The 20,410-nt window shown below is 40.8% G+C and overlaps 1 protein-coding gene and 1 long non-coding RNA gene across 5 annotated transcripts in view; one reads left to right on the forward strand and one right to left on the reverse strand.

Moving 5' to 3' along the window:
• Arhgef38 (Rho guanine nucleotide exchange factor 38) overlaps window positions 1–20,410 on the reverse strand; it is a 126,861-nt gene that overhangs the window by 25,903 nt on the left and 80,548 nt on the right. For all 4 annotated transcript variants that reach the window (XM_087198777.1, XM_087198778.1, XM_087198776.1 and 1 more), the window contains exons 4-7: window positions 19,782–19,929; window positions 13,369–13,386; window positions 5,657–5,856; window positions 3,670–3,803 (exon numbers count right to left, since the gene is read on the reverse strand). In XM_087198777.1, the coding sequence (XP_087054903.1) occupies window positions 3,670–3,803; window positions 5,657–5,856; window positions 13,369–13,386; window positions 19,782–19,929 (500 nt within the window). The remainder of the gene's footprint in view (window positions 1–3,669; window positions 3,804–5,656; window positions 5,857–13,368; window positions 13,387–19,781; window positions 19,930–20,410) is intronic.
• LOC110346000 (uncharacterized) lies at window positions 5,769–19,784 on the forward strand. Its single transcript, XR_015446431.1, has 3 exons — window positions 5,769–5,902; window positions 15,273–18,331; window positions 19,593–19,784. It is a non-coding gene; the product is annotated as an uncharacterized LOC110346000 (long non-coding RNA).

Genomic DNA, 20,410 nt, shown 5'->3' on the forward strand with positions numbered 1-20,410 from the left:
GTTTTGCTGGAATATGTAGCTGTTATTTTTCAGCCTTAAACAATTCTAAATTTTAAAAATAAGCATTTTTAAAGACTAGTTCAAATGTTACCCCATCTGTGACTCTTACCTTCATTGCTATTCTTCCCACCATAGAAAATCAATTTATTCTTCCTAATGTGCTCTTATAACACTGACTAGTTAAGAAATTCTCTCCACTGATGAATTTCAAATATCTAAGATTAAACATTTTCATCTTAAAAATAATGGCTGACATTTATTAAATACTGACCATGTTCCAGACACTGCTCCCAAACCTTCTTTCCATTTCTCATTCTTATACAACCCTATATGGTAGATATTGTGACTGATTCCACTGTACCGATAAAGAAACAGAAGCTTCGGGAGGGTTGCAAAGATCAACAGCCACCATTGTCCTTTTGCCGACAGAACTGATACTTCTAGTTTAAATTGGACACATGGCTGGACAGTTAGAAAATTACATATCCTAGACTCCCTTGCAGCTAGCTCTGCCCACATGACTGGGTTTGGGAAGCTAGGATGTGAGCAAAGCATTGTGTTCCGTTCCTAAGTCTTGGCCTTGTAATACTGTGCTTGGGACTTGAAGGAAGAATGGAAACAAGCCAGCTTCAACCAAGCAGAGGAAGGCATTATGTTTGGGAAATGCACTACACAAGTTGAGTTCACAAAGGCTCATGTGAAATAGAGCCCATCGGCTCACATATTAGGACTATTATTAGGGAGAGAAATGAATGGCCAACTGACCTCAGCAACTGTGCTCTGGAATTTCTTTGTGACAGATACATGGCCTTTACCCGAATAAAGAGAGTTAGAAAATGTACTCACATTAATGGGTAAAATCAGGACACAAAGCCAAGCAGCTTGAATTCAGAACCCACCCCTGTTCAGCTTTGCATTCTCAATCTCTCACCCTGACTGGTATGTGAGAGTTCAATACATGCATGATGAATTGAATAGTCTTCCTCTTGGGCAATAGCTTTATACTCTAACTCTACCAATATTTCACTTTAGCTGCTGACAAGAGCAAAATTGATTGATTTGAAATTTATCTCTTCTCCAGTCCAGCCTATGCAGCTGATTTTCTGATTAACAGTGAAATGCTTCATTGCTGGCAGGACATTCTCTAAAAAGATTAAGGAGGAAATCTAATTAATATCCCTTCAGGCTATTTTAACTACAATTCATTTTTAGTTCACAACTGAAAAATAGAAGAAGCTGATGACAAATATTTTAAAGGATATAAAAGCTTACACAAAACCCTGCCCAAAATTAGAATCTGCCTATTGTTCCTTAATAGAATTGCCTTCCTTCAGAGGCAAAATCCTAAAGAGTGGAGAATTGTTTGCATGACATGTGTACATGTCCATAGGGACTACAATCTCTTCTTAAAAGAATTCCCAATTTGATTTTTATAACTGGTGTTTTTAGTTGAAATGTCCCAATTGTCCTTTCTCTCATCTGTGATCTTACTCCACAAATGTCCTAAACTTCAGACATTATAGTTTCACATTAGTAAGAGTAGCTTCTTATGAAACCGATCTAGTGAGCCCCTAAGGTTACAAAGATGCAAATGCATTCATGATACCAGCCATATACTCTAACAATGTACAAGTTGCCTATGCATGGTGAAGTTAGTGTGGCCACAAAAGAAAATGAGGACAAGGCTCAGAAAGAAGTATATACTATACTCACCAGTCTCAGGGAGGGGTCATCACTTGCCTCTCATGGGAAGCCCCAAATTTTAATCAAATAGCTCAAGATATGAATGAAGAAAAAGTCTAGGCCAGAGCCTTTACTGAGATTTCCTTGGGAAAGGCAAGTAGCTGGGAGAAAGTAGTTTAGGATTACTTGGAATGATTACATGGGCTCTGGGACATAGGGTTGGTCTCTAGTTGCTTAGTTCCTGGTCCTGGAACGATTTAGGGCAGAGATGGCATTAGTTTAGTGTGTAAGTGTTAGATAAGGAGGCGAATGGGCTGTAGATTTGGGATTGGTTGGCTTGCCTCTGAAAGTTGTGTTTCAAGCTGTTTGCTTGTCTCCAAGAATTGGCTAGCCCTAGAGCTGGGGATTTAGCTCAGCGGTGCCATGACTGCCTGGCAAATACAAGGTCCTGAGTTCAATCCCCAGTACTGGGGAAAAAAAAGAACTGGCTAGCCCTGGGAGGGGATATGTCTCTGGACCAGCAAGATATTTCATGCCAAAACATTATAAAAATACAGAAACTAAAATCATGATGACACCATCCACGAGGGAGTTTACATCCTCAGGGAAATAGTACATCTACATATCAAGTTAAATAATAATACAAAGCAATGATGTAAAAGACTTACGATAATCAATATTATTGAGTGTTTATATGGAGTCAGGTGCATTCTTTCTATATACATAATCTCATTTAATTCTCATAGCCATCCCATGTGTGAGGTCTGAGTATAATTTCCAATTTATAGGTGATTACACTGAATTTAAGCCATGTGTGCCAGGACAGATATTTATTAAATAGCAGAGGTGGAGTTCAAACCCTGGCTCAGATAACTTCAAAGGCTTTGCTCTTCATATCCACCTTCTGCTAGTATTTTCAAATGTGAACAGTGCCAACATTGGAATACAGAGTAAGTTCATTAAGCATTCAAAGGAGGGAGAGGCCACTTCTACTTAAATGGTCAGAGAGTTGAAAAGGCTTAATGGAAGGAAAGAGAGAGACCCTAGTAGTTACACAGTGAGGCAGATGGAAGAGAACATTTAAAATCAGTGCCTCTCATGCAAACTAAAAACCTTAGAGATGTTAACATAACAAGTGATGCAATCAAGGAAATGAAGGAGAAAGGTAAGGACAGTGCAGTATGCTAAGAACTCTCCTTCCTAATTTCAGGGAGAAGCCCCCTGTATTACAGAGTCAGGGCTGGGAACTTTCTGTCTTGAGATTCCAAGGTCTGTTCCGCTGATCCCTTACTTCAAAATTATCAGCATCACAATACCTGGAACGCTCGTAAAAGAAATCAGGCTTCTAGGTTGCACCCACGAATAAGATGGAACCCTAGAATCTGCCTTTCAACAAGCTGCTCGGGTAATTCTTCTTAAGCACATTAATGTTTATGAGTCTTTGCCAACCCGTCTATTATTTATTAGGTGTTGAGATGAAAATGGTTCAAGCCAGGCTAAACAGTTGACAAAAAACAGCTACTCACTAACATAACGGGCATCCGGGGAACAGGGAAAACACGGGAAAGAAGCAGGGAAAACACCAGAAGAAGTTTGTCATTGAAATACTTTGTTTTTTTACAGGTGAAGCAAAGGTAAAACGAACATCGAGGGAACTTTTGAGGCAAGTGAGATGTCTGAAAGCAGAAGTAAACCAGAGGATGTTGCTAGGAGATGGTGTGCTGGTGATGCCAGGCCCCTGGGATGCCCTTATGGCCCAGGTCCCCGAGTCCCTTCCTCTCCTTTGTCTGCATCCCCAGTGGATGCATCACAGCAGAGTGTCAAAACCACCCAGGCCCACTTTCGTCCACACGAGAGTGGGGCGGGGAGGCAGTCCCCCTGATTCGCAGGGCTGTGGGTAGAGCCCTGGCAACAACAAAACAACCCCCCCAAACATCAGTGCCCACATTCCCTGGGAAAAGTAGGTGAGCCCGGAAGATGGTTCACCTGTGACTCTCCTCGGGTCAGAATCTTTAGATGATTTGTCACTCTTTTCGATTTCTTGCTTATTGAATGGATATTTAGTTTAGACAATTTGTCCTTCAGTGATTCGTCCTCGTCGTTCTTCTTGTATTTGAGAACTGAAAGGGAAGGAGGGAACATTTTTGAGCACGTGCAGCACAGAAAGGACCTGCTTCCGTCAAAGTTTCCAAGGTCAGTGTCTACACTCAAGACAAAATGCACCCATGACCCGGGATGCAGCCCTGGGGCCCTGTCTGTCCCAGCCAGCCACCTGCTGAGCCCCTCAAGGACATGGTCAGTTTACCTCCTACGTTAGGGAAATCCTTTTATACCAAAAAAATTTCCCCCTCTGCTCTCAGTCAAAACGTCTGTTACCTGGGGCCTCTGGAAAGGAAGTCAGGACCTAAATCAGGACAGACAACTGCACCCACTGGAAGGAACCTGGGACCCTCAAGGGGCTCTTCACCAGCTGAGAGATTTGGAGAAGCCAAGGAAACTCTCTGAGCTTTGCTTATGGATTTTCAAAATTGTTTTTACTTCTCATATTGATGAAAATATTGAACATCCTTAAAATTCAGTGTTGAGAAGGATGTAGGAAGATAGGAACTTGTGTACACTATTCATGAGGATTAATCCAACAACCTTTAGTAAAGAATATCATGCAGAAGCTACCAAAAATGAAAATATTCATGCAGGAAAATCTGTTCTCCACAATGAAGCATATGAAGTTTTAGTCTGTGTATTAAGCTTTTTTTTTCTATTAGCAAGGTACTGGAAACGATCTTCGAAGTTTATCCATAAAGTGATAATTCAATAAATGAAATTGCACTCATGAGTAGCATACTATAGAACCATAAAAAAGAAGGCAATAGTAACTGAAGAATGTTCAAAAAGTTCATGGTGTATGGCTGAGTTCGAAATGTTCAAAATGTGCATGGTGTATGGTTGAGTTGAGAGCAAACTGTAGGACCATCCAAGTTAAAGGAAGGAAGAAGCAAAGGGGGAAGACAAAGTATGAAGAAAATACATGCAAAGTGGAATCACAGGAATGAAAAAATTTTACTTTAGAACTCTGAAAGAGTTTAAGCAAACAGAAAAGTAGTAAAGAGTAGTATGGCAACTATTATCTACCTCCCAGCTTTGTTAAATCTTAGTATTTTCCACTTCTCAATTTTTTATCCTAAATAATAAAATTTATTACCCTTGAGTCTATTTTGATTCCCTTGCTGTGCAGGTATGGAATTATACAATAGTATTTTCATCTCTACAAATGGCACCACATGGCACGTATTCTTTTTGGCACTTGCTAACTGGCTTTCTTTAAACACAAGAAAATCAATCCAACTGACATTCTGAGATTTCATGTGAGAAGAGCAAATCCGAGGAAGCACTTTGGGGCCCCCGGAGGACCCCAGATTTCTGCCAACCACTGCCCTCTCTGTGACATCAGGGACCCGGTGTAACTTTCTGTGTGGAAATCTACGTTTTAGACTAGACAGTAACCGAACACCTTAACCTTCATATAGTTAACCATCACGTGTTACTCCACAGAAGCACACCTGCTCCTCAAAGACGAGCAGCGACTCTCCCGCACCGGCCTCCCGAGTGTGCAGGGCCAGAGGGTCCTGGACGGACCCTCGGGTGTGAACCCCTCATGACCCCTTACGTGACGCCTCACGTGACCCTCACGTGACTTCTCGCGTGACCCTGGGTGACCCCTCAGGTGGCCCCTCCCTTGAACCTTCCTGTGACGCTCGGTGGCCCCGCCCCGCCCCCGTGCTTCCGTCCACCCGCGCTCCCGGCTCCTCGCTTCCTGAGCGCTTCGGCTGCGCGGCTCCTCGGCCCTGGAGGGCCCCAGGACACAGCGCCCAGGCCGAGCGCGAGTCGCCCTCTGTCGGCCGACTGCCAGGCTGTCCGCGTCCGACCCGGAGCAGCGTTCGGCCTCCAGCCCGGCCCCCGCACGGCGTCCTACCCAGCTCCTTCCTGCGCTTCAGCTCGTTGATGCTGGCCGCGGCGTCCCTCAGCGCGGCGCAGGCCTCCTCCAGCGCCCGGCGGTCGGGGTGCGCGGGCGGCGTGGCCCGGCGCAGCGCGCACAGCAGCAGCGGGTACTTCAGCAGGCGCTGCACCGGCTTGATGAGGAGCGAACCCATGTCCAGCAGGGCGGGTCGGGCCCTACGGAGAGAGCGTGGCGCCAGCCACTTTCACCCGGTGACTTTAGGTAATGGTCCCCCCCACTTGGATATATAAATTTGGATATATAAATTTGGATATATAAATTTTTAAATGGAAGCGAGAGCCCAAAGTGACAGAAAGCAGCAAGGCCGAAAGACCCCACTACTCAAGAAAAATCAAAAGCAAATACATCTGTCCGCCCAAAAGGGCTCAGTGTGATTTTCGTCCATCCGTCCACGTACCACACATAGTTTACGTCTGTCCACATCTACACACTCACAGCTGGCTTTATGATGTCATGGGAAACAATTTCAGAATCTTTTCCCACGACAGTCAAGAAGAATAGACTTTTCTCCTGATTCTCTTTTGTGAATATTAGTGAAGAAAATAGACTCATCATTTAAAAACCGCACAGATGACTTGAAAAGTGTGATCAGAAGAAGACACTGTCCTGTCTTCCACCGGATGGGAGAGCTGCACGTACAGCGTTCCAGCGACCCCACCACAGTCCCCCACAGAGAGGTGTAGTAAATGCAGGCTTTTCTAGTTATTCTTATGACCATCACTATCGCTAATCGCGTCGCACAGTGACTTGCACGGGAAATTCCTTGCCAGCAGGTCTTGCAGTGACCGCAGCAGTGGGCACGCAGCTTAGCTGTGGAGGAAAGAGCCACAAGTGCGGCCTGGCCGGTGTCCAGCCACTGCCGCTGACCCTCAGCCGCTGCACTCTGCGTGCAAGCGGACAGATACCGGATGCGATGGTAGGAAATGCAGACATGGTTTTCACATCCCAAAAGGTGCATTTTTTTATACTTACGCTTTTCAAGTACTAGTGTGGATAGCCAATAGACCGTGCAATTTGAATAGTAAAAAAGATACAACAACGTTGAGCAAGTAGAAAATCAGAAAATTGCGTCATTACAAAGAACGGTTTGAAGACATTTTAGAAACCGTTTAATTGAACTCCTTTAACAATAGGAACTACGGAATTTTGTCATGTGTACATGTCCACACGCTTTCAGAGACACACAGATACACGAACACACACACCTGTCACTGTTACACCTCCCTTTGATTCTCACTGTAGGACTTGGCGCTGTCTAGAATCACCTTGGTTCCCTAGCTCCAGTTTATGATCAGTATGATCAGTCTGTCACTACTCTTCTTCACCGTGAACGTCCTGTTCTCACTGCATAATTGTAGGCTGAGAATGATAGCTTTCCCAGATTTTCTGCTTTTCTTTTTTTTATAGTGAACTTTGTTTCTAGAAATTTCACAATGGTTGAGTAGATGACAGAGGAATTTTATTTACATGCTGAGAAAATTATAGTGGCATAACAGACACAAAGACTGAAGCAAACTAAAAAGCGACATTTTATAGAGGAAAACCAGAATAAATATTAAAGTTTTGCAAGGCAGTAAAGAGTTGCTTTAATATGTGTTATTTTACTTTTCCTGCTCCTTTCTCCCACATCTATTTAGGACAGAAGATAATGGATAGAGAATGAGAGAGAGGGAGGGAAAGAGAGAATCAGAGGTGGGAGGAAGAGAGAAATTGATTGTTGGTTTCCAAGAGAATCAAATACAGTTGATGAAAAAATATAAATTGATTATGGATACTGAAAAAATTAAAACATTTTCTGATGGTATATCAGTTATAGCCTCTTAAAGTATGGAGGACAGTATTTTGTTCTATAAACAAAGATTTTCAACACTACAGCAGTTTATTTTCTTCAAAATAAATAATTCCCTTATATAAAAAACAAGTCAGGAATGTAGAATATATTAACTTGATTGGAAGAAATTATCTTTATCATTATGGTCACAATTTCTTTTTTTTTTCCTGATTGTCATCAAACAATCATTTAATCTTAATCTTTTAGAAATCACTGAATATAGTATCAAAATATGGTCAAATATTTCAATCAAAGAAAATCCAACTTTAGTAAAATAGTTTATTAGAATGGCCTATTATCATTATGTATACATCTGAGTGTACGCGCGCACACAGCGGAAATTCCGCTGGAGTTAGTGGTGCGCTTGCGCACATCTTCCCGCCACCCCCTTTCCTCCTGGAGACTGCCGCACTGCCAGTGCAGGCCCTTTATCATTATTCCTTCTTTGCCCATAACTACTTCTATTTGCTTCTTTTTATGTTTCCACTGGCAATGATAACAAGTGATCCTTGTTTCTTTTGAAAGCACCAAAGATGCCTTCTCCCAAATATCTTTCTGAGAAATGAGAAATTCCTGGGCACTTTTGTCCTCAGACATTAAGGTAGCCCAGTTGCCCATGTGATGAGCAGTGATGCTCCCATATGTGCATCAGACAGACACACAATATGGTAGAGGAGATAGAGGATGAGTTAGAAGATAGTGATGCTCCAGGTATTCGGGGTCATGAAGCTAGTCCATCTAATCCCACGCAGTAAGATTAAGTCTTGATAACCAGGTGAAGGAGAGGAGTCCTATATCAGCTGCCTGCCCCTCAATAAGTGTCAGATGTGTAACAGTTTCCACATATATCTGGCTGAAAACTAAGGTGATAATTCATTACTAACTGTATTTCATCATGTTCTGCCTATCACCAATACTTTGGCAAGTATTTAGTGCCACAGTCTCATTACAGATGATAATAGAAACTTTACAAAGTCAAGTACACACACCGCCTGCCTCCAAAGTGCAAGGTCCTGAGTTCCATCCCCGGTTCCAAAAAAAAAAAAAAAAACCAAAGTCAAGTACACACAAATGACTTTGTTTAAGAAGCAATATCTAGTTTTGCTGCAAAAAGCTTCACATCAAATACAAGGAAAATGTTGCACAATGAAAACATAAATGACCTTTAAACAAAGTAAAACACATATTAATTAGAGACAGAAAAGGAAAAATAATCATGTAACTACCTACCACATTACTTGAATTTCCTCCTCATCATGACCACAAGTATCCTAAATTTAATATTTATTTTACAGTGGACACAGATATCTGTACTATTACTTATCTTTTAAAAATTTATTTCCTTATAAAACTCGATTCTGTTTTAAAGGAAACTATTGCTATACAAATAACAAATAGTGTTTGTCATAAGTAAATAATAACTGTGAAAGTATGGAACTATTAACAGATTTTTGAAGATGAATAAATGAGAGCTGAGATAACAGAGCAGCCAGCACCAGTAGCATGGACAGGTGATATTTAAGCCCCCAAAGTTGCATTAATTAGAGTCACTGGGTCCAGATGGGAGAGAGGAGGAAGGGCTGGGGGTCACAATAATAATAATCAGTTGAAAACCTATTTAAGAAACTACTTAATTCTTAGGGTGTTAAAAAATGAAGGAAATCCTTTATGGGACTGAGAAATTGAAAAGACTATAGCAATAATTTGGAAATTGAAAAGATAATAGCAAGGAAAAAAACCCTCACAAGTGTCAGAGAAAATGTTCAGAAACTTTCTGAGAGAAAGTGAAAATGCAAAGGGACAGAAAATAAAAGAATAACCTAAAAAAAGTAGAGAAATGGACTAGAAAGTCAATATCTAACAATAGGATTTCCAGAATGAGAGAAGTGGACAAATAGGAGGAAATCAGTGAAGTAATTTAAGAAAAGTACACGAGTGAGCGGGTTAATAGAATCCACTAAATGTCCAGAAAAGGGAAGTAGAGTCACACTTTACAATTCATGGAACTGAGAGTACTGGGGACAAAGAGAGGGACCCACTGTCTTTCTGAGAAACAGACACCAACAAAGGCCTTGGAATCAGAATGGACTTCAGATTGCTCATAACAACACTGAAAGCTGAAAAATAATTACCTTTAAATTCTGATGAGTGATTTTGAATGTAGAACTCTATTCTCAAGATTCTAATCAAGTGTGAGGGTAAAATAAAGATATTTGGGATAGAAAAGTTCTTTAAAATGTACTTCCAGTACATCCTTTGAGGGATGGAGGAAACTATTTGAAGGACCAGGATGAATGAGTAGCAAAAAGTGGAAAATCAAGAAATAGGCATAAGTAGTATAGAAACTGAGTACATGTTCAATATGGCATTCCTATTCAGTGGGAAAATTATCTTTCAATATCAAGTGTTGTGATAACCATATACAAAAAAAAATGGATTCCTGCATCATGTACACCAGAATAATTTTTAGAACAAATATTTAATTGTCAAAAATGAATCCATAGGGGACTGGGGTATGGTTCAATGATAGACAAATGTTTGACATGCACGAGGCTCCACGTGCAATTCCCAGCAGACAGGAGGAGGGGAGAAATGGGGGAGGAGAGGGAAGGAGGGAGGGAAGGAGGAGAAAAGCAGAAGAAATGAAATCATATGAGAACTTGAAGCAAACAGGAATTACATTTTAAATCCTAATTTTTAAGTGACTAACCAAAACGTAAAATCAAAACCATGTAAATCTACTTAAAAATTTACCTCTTTAAAACTGTACAGATAATAACAAAACCAGAAGCAGACTTAAACTAGGCTGAAAGTAAACTAATGAGTTGGAAAACTTATTTGTGGTACATAAGACTGACAAGGGTTAATATTTGTTAATCAAAGACACTATTGATCTATTAGAAAAAGATGAACATCAATAAAAGTGAACAGTCATTTAAAAAGATCATTCATTAGCAATGCATTACAGTTAAATATTCATTAAAATGCTCCCGATGATTAGTAATGCAAATTAAAACAATGGCCTGCTATGTTCCAACATCATAAAGATACAAATATTAATTGCATCCAGGGTTGGCAGGTAGTAGATAAATGGACAGCTCCTATATGAATAATAAGAATATAAATTAGCTCAGCTTTTCTGAAATTTTCTGAAAAAGTCATCAAAAGCTCTTTGATCTAGCAGTCTTTCCAAAGAAAATAATCAAGATTATTATTTTAAAAAATGCATACAAATGCACACACAACATCACTGTTTGCAAGACAGACACAATTCAACTGTCAGGAAAGGTTTGGTAAAGTGAATTATGACACATATCAGATGGAATATTATGCAGACATAAAACAATGTGGACTTGTAGTTACTGACATGCAAAAATGTCCATGATGAGCTGATAGGTGAAGTAGCAAATGGAGACCAGGAAATAAGTGTGTGTGTGTGTGTGTGTTTGTGTGTTTGTGAATGAACAGCTCTCTGTGACATAAGAGACATTGCAATGTCCATTGTGACAGTGTTTATCACCAGGACATGACTACTGATCACCCTCACTGTCCTCATTTTTATTTTCTTTATTTTGCAGTCTTTCTTTGATAATATTAAAAATACAAGGAGGTGAGAAAATAATCTAAATCATTTTGAGATTAATAGGGACTGGGAAACGCAAGGGTGGGAATAGCTGGTCAGACAGGGCACATACAAAGAATTAGAATGAAAACAGGAAGATACCAAAATACTGAATTTCTGGAGGCATTTACATGTAGAACAGGCATTTTTCTTCCTGTAGAACATGGGACCTGGGCTGGGGATTTAGCTCAGTGGTTCCGCCGCCTGCCTCATAAGAACTTGGGACCTGGCAGCTTTTTAGGGGACCCTTCAGTGAAGGATTTAGGATTCTTGTCATTTTAATGCTACTGTCTTTTGTGTTTGCCTAAGATTATAATTCAAAGTAAACATTTTGGAAATTACAAATCATTGACTATCTTTTTAAAAATAGACTGGGGAAAAAAGGAACACTTTTCACTCTCTGTAAGCAAGGGATGTTGTGGAGTCAGCTAAAGGCTACATCTCTTAACTGCACTCCTGGCCCTGACCTGGTGGCTTTGCCCTCAGCAACCTGGGATCACAGCACTCGACCACCTTCTGCCCTTTCTCTGGCAGCGACAGTGCCTGGGGACCCAGGGAAGGAGTTCGAGGTCCCCTTGGCTCTGATGTGCAGCCAGCCACATGCTGTGCGCTCACTTCCTCTCTAGCTCTTGGTGTGTAGGTAGAGCAGGCAAGGGGCAGATTCCACCCTAACTCAGTTTTACCATCTGTGCTTCAACAGCTGCAGAGCACTTCTCTTTCCGGCTTGGAATAACCCTGTCTCCCTCCCATTTCATCTTTTGATTATAAAGACCTTAGCTCAGGAAAAGAAACCTAAGCAGAAAATGTGGACCCGAGGTTCTTCTCTAACACCCAGCTATGTGAAGCCCCAGCCCTCGCACGATTCCAGGAGTATGGGCTTTATAATGCACCCCCACCCCATCCAATGTCATTAGAAACCAGGGGGCTTCGATGTGTAAGTGACCAACAGACTCACGCTGCAAATTCAAGCCATCTCAGAACTGGAAACTGGAACTACAAAATAGACCTAGTCATATCTGATTGTCCTGTAGAATATTTTTTCTTTCCAAGAGAAAAAAAAGCAAGACTCATAAAGTGGGCACTCATTGGACCTCTCAAAACCGAACTTCTCAGCTTGGCTGAGGTGTGGCGCCTTAGCCTCTGGATGCTGCCCAATTCCTCCCTTTCAGTTTGGAATTCTGTCTTTCCTTATGGCTGCTCTGCACTCAAGTATGAATGCCAGATATTTACGGCTTACATTGATACAATTTCTATTTTGTAAATTTTGTATTCCTCATGGCAACTCTTGGGAGTTTAACACACACGCGCGCGCGGCCACACACACACACACACACACACACACACACACACACACAGGAAAGCACAGGTAAGAATTCAGGACCTTCGAGAGTTGTTGAGCATGCTGAGTCAAACACGCTTTTTTAAGGTCCTGGTAATTTGAGTTTATATTTAAGTCAGTATCATTCTTTCGGTATTAAACAGGCTAGATGTGATGCTTCTAGAAAACTGGACATCTTCCAGAGGATGTGTATATGTTTTTGTAAAATAACTTCTTACTAGCCACCTATTTCACCATAATGTCATTTCTATGCCACATGTATATATGATTTTTCTTCATAAATCATACATAGCCTAAAATAGATGAAATTCACTATTTTGCTATAATGCATGAAGAAGCTTTTCTTGTTTATTAGTCTTTTAACACTCAAAAATGATGGTATTAGTCTGAGATTTTTTTAAAGACTGAGGTTGGTTTTAGGAAGAATTGTTCTGGACACACAAAGATTCCTAAAGATATCTATAATTAGCAGCTGCTGTGAGTTACTTAATTAAATTATACATTAGGCTTCTACTAAAGTGTTTAGTAAGGTATATGTGATAATTTAATATGTAAGAGCATTTCAGACAAATTGGGATAAAGTAATATGAAATCAGATGTACCAAAAATGGGATAAATGTGTATGCATGACATGTATTAAAAGAAATACACTTAATTACAAAAATTAAAAATTCTGATTTGAACAGGTATATTAAGTAGCTTTTTCTCCACGATTTTTATATTTTTTCTATCAGTTTTTAGAAAGCATTTAGCATAAGCATTGCTTGCGATAACTCTGATTTGATCAATAAACAATTAACACATATATAAAAACATCAAAATGTATCCTAAAAATATGTACAATTACAAAGGGTCAAGTAAAAAAAAGTACTTACTCTTGCATGTATATTTTCCTGTAAGAGAGGGAAAAAAGTAAATTGATATAAATCCACATATTTGATTGTATAAACATTATAAATCTTTTAAATTTAATTATGTAAAATAAAGTAATAATTCTCATAAAGCCCCAAGTAATTAGTCTCACTGCTTTATAATCATGTCTCTAAAGTCTTGTTTAAAGTTTTTTTTTGCTTTTTTTTTTTGGTACCAGGGATCAAACTCGAGTCCTTGCACTTGTGAGGCAGGCGCTGGAACCACTGAGCTAAATCCCCGGCTCCTAAAGTCTTATTTTAGCATACTTACCACTTTTGCTTCACACTTTATATAAAATTAAAAACTGTTTACTCAGATAATACTAAATTTTGATAATTTGAAAATGAATTTAAACTTACATTTTTGTTTATATTATGCAAAAAACCTATTAGACATAGTAATGAGAGAAATCAAGGTCACGAGAGCCCAGCGTGGTGAGCCCATCTGCAATCCCAGGACTCTAGGAGGCTGAGGCAGGAGGCTCACAAGTTTCAGTCCAGCCTGGGCCATGTATTGACTTAGTGTGACCCTGTCTCAAAATAAAAAATAAAGTGCTGGGAATGTAGCTCAGTGCAGAGGACCTGCGTTCAACCCCCAGTATGTACTGAGAGAAGACGACAAAGCAAATGTCTGACTTGCAGAATACTATTATGAAGTGCTCGCTACTCTCTCTCTAGTTGAATGCAGATTGTGAACAATTTCCCTGTCGAATGAGTAATTCTCAAAAAAGCCTTCACGAGGCATCACTAACTTTTGCGGCTCCCGTTTTGCACAATCTTCCTCCTCTTCTGTCTCCTCTCACCCCATTTGCTAAAGGTCACCTCTTCCCCAGTTTCTGGCCACCACGTGGGCACCTTGCTCCGTCCCCTTCTGGCAGCCACATTTCCCGGGGCTCTTCCCCCCTCTAGGACCCATCTCTGTCCTGATGCCTTCATCTCTTGCAAGATTCTGCTCAAATGTCCTTTCCCAGTGAAACCCTCCCTGAGCAACCTTTGAAATTGTTCACCCTACCTCACACTGTATTCTTATCCCAGTCCCTGCTTTCTTTCTTTCCATACCTGACACTTGCTATTTGTTCACGCACCACGTGTCTTTCTTAGTTTATTGTCTAACCCCGAACCCTGGGTAAGAATTTACACTGGATTCATTCACTACTGTGACCGCAATACCTAAAAAGCAACTCTTGGTAGGAGCTAAAAACATTGCCAAATTAATTACTCAACAATAAAAATGTGGAATTTATTCAGGTTAAATTTAAGGAATAAAGAAGGTGGAAGTTTTTTTCTAAAAGCCTCACATGAGTATCAAGAAATAATAATCTGTGTTTAAAACCTGTTCAGTGTGGCCTGTTATTTTCTGTCTTTTGGGATACAGTGACTGTTTCCATATCAAAAAATTTTATGACTGCAATCCATAATGGGAGATGGTGTTTTTATGTTCAGTGGTTGAGAAATTAATGATAAATACCTATGCTCGATTTCATAAATTTTAAAATGAATTTAATAAGTTTGTAAAATAATCCCAGTACTCCATATACATGAAAAATGAAGGTATATGTGTGTGAAATGTTTCCTCCGTCTTTAGTATGTTTATATGAATGGACCCCTGGACATCATGAAATAACTGGGTCCTCCTGCCTCCAAGACTGCATAGAGGTGAGAATTAAGTCCAGAATGATTTCTTTACAATCAAAAGCTGCCATAGTTTTATAGAATTTTATTAAATGACTTGAAGAATTTTCTGCTATAAGAAAAGAAATTTCCCTACCATTACCCCGGCCAATATTTCCTTTCATTCATTTCCTTTAAGCACAACACTCTTCCCCTAACTTTTATTCTCTTCTAATGGAGAATTTCATTTGCCCAAGGTGCTTTGTGAATCACGGATCAGAAAATTTCAAGAAGTTGAATCTTTAAAAAATACAGTTTTCCATGAAGACAGGCAAGTAAACCATTCGAACATTTGGGAACCAAAATGCATATTTTGATGTTCAGTAAAAAGATTTTTCATTTAACTCCTGGAAAAGACATGGATTTTTTTTCTCTATTTCATTTATTTCCACCATTTAGCCTAAATACTATAACACCAATCAAACATTGTGTGCAGTGTGGTATAATGTTTTATAAAAGGGACCTAAGAAGTTTTCAGTAGAGGAACCCACAATATGTAGGGAAGGTGAATTGCTTTAAAACATCCACTTTTTAAATTTGTTCATCATTTAAAAAAATATCTCTTTTAAACTAAAACTTTCCAAAAGCTAGTTCCAGTCAAGGAAAATTCAGGAAAGAGGAAGTTAAAATGCGACCATTCACCCTTTTATGGGATAAAGTGATTTAATACACAATCACTGTACCTTCTTGCCAATGGGCTCATCATAATTTCACTCATGATTGAAAGTCTTTATGTGACTATTTCATAAGGGTTACACAGTCTTTGTTCAAACATGATGCCATATAAAAAGGAACTGAGAAATTTCCGAAGGTGATTTTAACTTTTTACTTGGAACACACCATTTGGATAAATAAGCATACAATGGGGTGAATGGATTGAAACGTATTCATTTGGATTCTGCCTTGCATGAGCTTCTAAATTCTCAGAATGGAAAAGCTACAGGACGAAAGTGCCCAGGTGACCAGAAATTAATGCTTTCTTCCTGGGGGCTGAGGTGGCCTTGGTTAGCAGGAAGATAAATATAGATGAATTTATAACAATGTGGCAGGAAAGTAGCAATGTGTCTTCCATCTACTCCAAAACTTAGAGAGGTTCTTTCATTCTTTTTCTCTGCAATATAAACAGACTTGTGGGCCTCGGAGATGTAGCAGGGACATCAGTGCTATTTATAACCAGAAAAACAGAAAAAGGTGGCAGCAGACAGGTTATTCCAATTATAGCTCTGCCTGCATTAATAGCCATTATGTTTTCACTTTCTTCTTACAACTAGCCACCTTAAATAATCCCAGAGAACCTAAGCCGCCAGATCTTTAGCAAACAACTTCTATATTTTTAGAGTCTGTGTTAATAGAATATTGCACATAAGCTTAGGGAGCATGAATGCCAGCTGTGACCACTCCTTATTAAATAAATAAAAACTTGCAAGTTTCCTCCTTGCAGGCGCCAGATGTAGATGTGCATTCTACTTCTGGATAGTCCACAGTCTTCTCTTGCCAGAAGTCTCTAAACTCTAAAATTACTGCATAGATTAAATGGATGAAAAAAGCCCATCTCCACTGGGGTAGTGGCTGGCGAGCACAGGGGGCCGTTTCTCTACAGTAGTTCTCAGGTGTGTACTGCAACCCCTGTGGGGTGGGTAAGGTGGACCACAAGAGATCCTATTCTTGGGGGGCAGCAGGAAGTTTGGGGGAAGATGCAGGGAATTCTTTTTTTTTTTTTCAGGTACCAGGGATCAAACTCAGGACCTTGCACTTGTGAGGCAGATGCAGTGCCACGCAGTGCCACTGAGTTACATCCCTGGCCCTAAGGGAATTCATTTTTCCTCCACATCTCAATGAACTGGTGCAGGGGATGTATGCACCAAAAACACTGCTCTCACATTGCAGAAAGATTCTAAATTACTTTCTGGATACAAATCCTATTTTCTCATTTGAATGATAATGGGCTTCAAAGAACAACCAAAGGTCAGGAGCTTGAATCAGTTGCAGAACCAATAACTCTGCTCCCCTTTTGGAAATTAGTCTTGTGCCTCAGCCCCTGGTGTAGTACTTAAATTAATTCTTGCATTGTTATTAAACTCTTCTGATGGGCTTATTTATCTCCCCAACTAGTTTGTGTTCCTGGGAGGCAAGTACTATATTTATATATTAAATATATATATATATTTTCAACATTATCTTGCAGTCTTAATAAATATTTATTAGGCCCCTATAAGCATATTTTAATTTTGGTTAAGATGCAACCCAAGACCTTTAAAATCTACTTTAGCTTCCAGGGCATGAAGCCACCTCTCTCATGGATATTGCTTCAAACCAAGTTTCCCTCTTCACGGAAGAAAGTTTCCCTCTTCACGGAAAAAAGCCAAGGCTGCACCTAATTCTCATTAGCAACGGCAGCTGTGCTTGGGCTGGTGTTTAAGCCACCAGGAAAAGGCAAAGTAACAGTAATAGCTTTGACTGATTGCTCGGCAAGGGAAACAGAGCCCTCAGGTGTTGTAGACTTTCTATGGCCTATAAACCTCTTTGAAAACCTGTTTCTCAGAATTTAAGGCTCAGCTCAATTGAGGTCAGTATTACAGTAATGTCAATAATTCCAGAACTCTCACCCCTCGGGCAAACCAGCACAATTCATCATTAACTTTATTTCCACGGAAAGTCAACTTTTGGGAAAATAGTTCTAACTGGAACTATTTTATTTTGATTTTCTTTCCCCTAAGAAATAGTTCTGCCAATACTGCTTCCTTTAGATTTTGTAGTTCCAAGTCTTAACATTTCCCAGTGGCTACATTTATTTTCAAAACTCAGAACAGCTCTGAATACACAAAATCCAGGGCATCATAAGACAATACTTTCAGGAAGAGATCAAATAAGCCATTGGGTCTGAAAGTAATTTTCAATAATTGATACCCGATGATGTTTCAAAATTACCTCTAGCCTTTAAGGGTTATGAGACTGAGCTAGACTGCCCGGGGTATGCCAGCAGTGTCTGTCTCTTTCCCTTAGGTGTCAGAGCTGAAGGAATGATAGCGAACGTCTCTCCTCTTCAGAAGAGGCAACCCCACTTCCAGAGAGCAGTTGGGAGTAGATGAACCTCATCTGCTCAGCTGCGGACCCTTTGTCCCTGGGTTGGATTTGGGCTGATGATCTGGGAAGCTAGATTTTTATTTGCTACATTTACTTCTTCTGTTGCTAGAACTGAAGAAAGAAAATGACTCAAGATGGACATTATTGGATCTGCTGCTGCTACTTCTTTCAGGTAGGAAAGGTGTTCATCCTTATCTAGGACTTTATTATTTTTCCCAAGGAAAAGAGTAGCTGTACATTTAGAGGACTTTGATCCTTGTCTATTAATTTATTAAGATGAATACAACTTCAAACTTTAATGTTGCTCTGAGTTGACATGGTAGCACCAAACTAAACTGAGCATAGAGAGAGGTAGTCAAGTGGAGCTGATTATGACATTGTATATTTAAGAGTTAACTGGTGATCACAGTGACCCCCTGTGGGCTGGATATAAAGTCTAATTTATTTTTGTTTGCTTATCACCCAGACCTATGCTTGCCACAGCACAAACACTAACTGCTCGCAATTTAGTGCCTTGAAAATATTGTTCGTGATGTGAAAAGCAGGATTAGAAAGCTGCAATTTCTTCATGGCCAGTAGAGGGCAGCCGAGTTCAAACGTCACTCACTCATTCATTGGAGTTCAACGTGCCACTGTAACCCCCCTTTCAGATCTGACTCCAATCTGGAAAGGCTTCCTCCAGAACAGCCTCATTGACTCTCCTTATTGCACTTTAATGCTTCCCTCTCCCCTCTCCCTACCCCACATAGTATGGGGCCCAAGGGAGGTGTTTGGGACCGTCAGGCTGGTGTGCACCGATTTACACACCAAGCTCTGTGTCGCTTGTCCCTGGCCCAACTGCGGTCATCGACAGGGAAAGGCCATAGAGACCCTTGGGTCAGATGCCGAGTCTGAGAGTAATGGTAGCTCTCAGAGTCCTGAGGCTGGAAACAGTGCACACATAAGACACCCACGTCCTCTCAAAGCCCTCTCCACCCAGGCCTCTGTATGTCCATTAACCGGGATCAGGTGGGAATGAAAACTCTGGTTATTAATTGGTGGTGAAAGAGAAAGGTTTAAAATATCTCACTCATACTTTCTTTTATTTTGGGGATTTTCATAGTAAATCGCCATTCCTTCTAAAAATTTGTCTTATGCAGCACCTTCCCCCAGCACTTCGGGGCTGAGGAAGGAGAGCATGGTCAGCTGTCCTGACACTGCCTGCTGCACAACCAGACTCGTGTCCGGGGAAAAGGAGGGCCACTTGGGCTCCACCGGACACCCACAGATGCCATTAGCCCATGTGCTCCAGGGGCCACGGGGCCACGGAGCCACATGTTGCCCAGGGTATCCCTGGGACCAGGTGGAGTTGGCAAGTTACAGTAGCTTTAAGAAAGGGCTCTCCTTCTAGATTTTATTATTATTTTGATATTGCACCTTTCTATCTCTATCAGGCCCGGAATCTCCTCCCATGTTATAGTCAACCTTTCAGGAAGGAAGAAAGCCAATGCAGGCTTCTGGCAGGGCTGCTGTTCGCAGGAGCCTCACAGGCCCAGGATTCACATGAGACCTTTCCTCACCATCCAGGGAAGATGTCCCTGCCAGCCCTGCGTGGAAATGTCACCTGTCACGGCCTCACTTACTTCAAGGACTGGAGGCAGGGCCCCAAGTGTTGCATAAGCTCCTCCTCCTTCTCGTAAGATTCCAGCAAGCTCTGTGCCTTGTCGTGCTGATAGCAGTATATTTTATAAATCTCTTCCATTGGCCCTTTAATCTGCAAGAACACCTCTCCTGAAAAATACAAAGCAGGGGCAGATGGTATGAAACCAGACCAAGCCAGCACTTCGGATGTGTATCATTCAACAATGTTGATTCTTGCAAAAATGTTGTATGGGCCCCACTTTATCCTCAGGTAATTCAAAAGGTGTATTAAGTACAGAGAAATTTGTTTCTCTTTTCTTTCTTTCCTCTTCGCTTTCCTTCTTTATTTCCTCCCTCCCTGTCTTCTCTCCCTCCCTCTCTCCCTTCCTCTTTCCCTTCTTCTTTCCTTCCACTTATAAAACAAAGGATGAAGAGCTTGACAGAGACGGGCATTAAGGAAGCAGAGTTCTCCTGGAGGTGACTGTGCCAGGCTGGTGGGCAGGCTGGTGGCTCATACCTGTGGTTTGAGCAGATCTCTCGAAGTGGCTGGGACAGGTTTGGATTGGGCTGCATGAAACACTGGTGTTGTGACTTAAGCCAATTAGTGTAACTCTGAGTTTCATAGGATTGT

The sequence above is a fragment of the Heterocephalus glaber genome, unplaced genomic scaffold, assembly GCF_053883595.1.
Source record: "Heterocephalus glaber isolate CG9 unplaced genomic scaffold, H.glaber_assembly_v1.0 deba00001688, whole genome shotgun sequence".
Lineage (NCBI taxonomy): Eukaryota > Metazoa > Chordata > Mammalia > Rodentia > Bathyergidae > Heterocephalus > Heterocephalus glaber.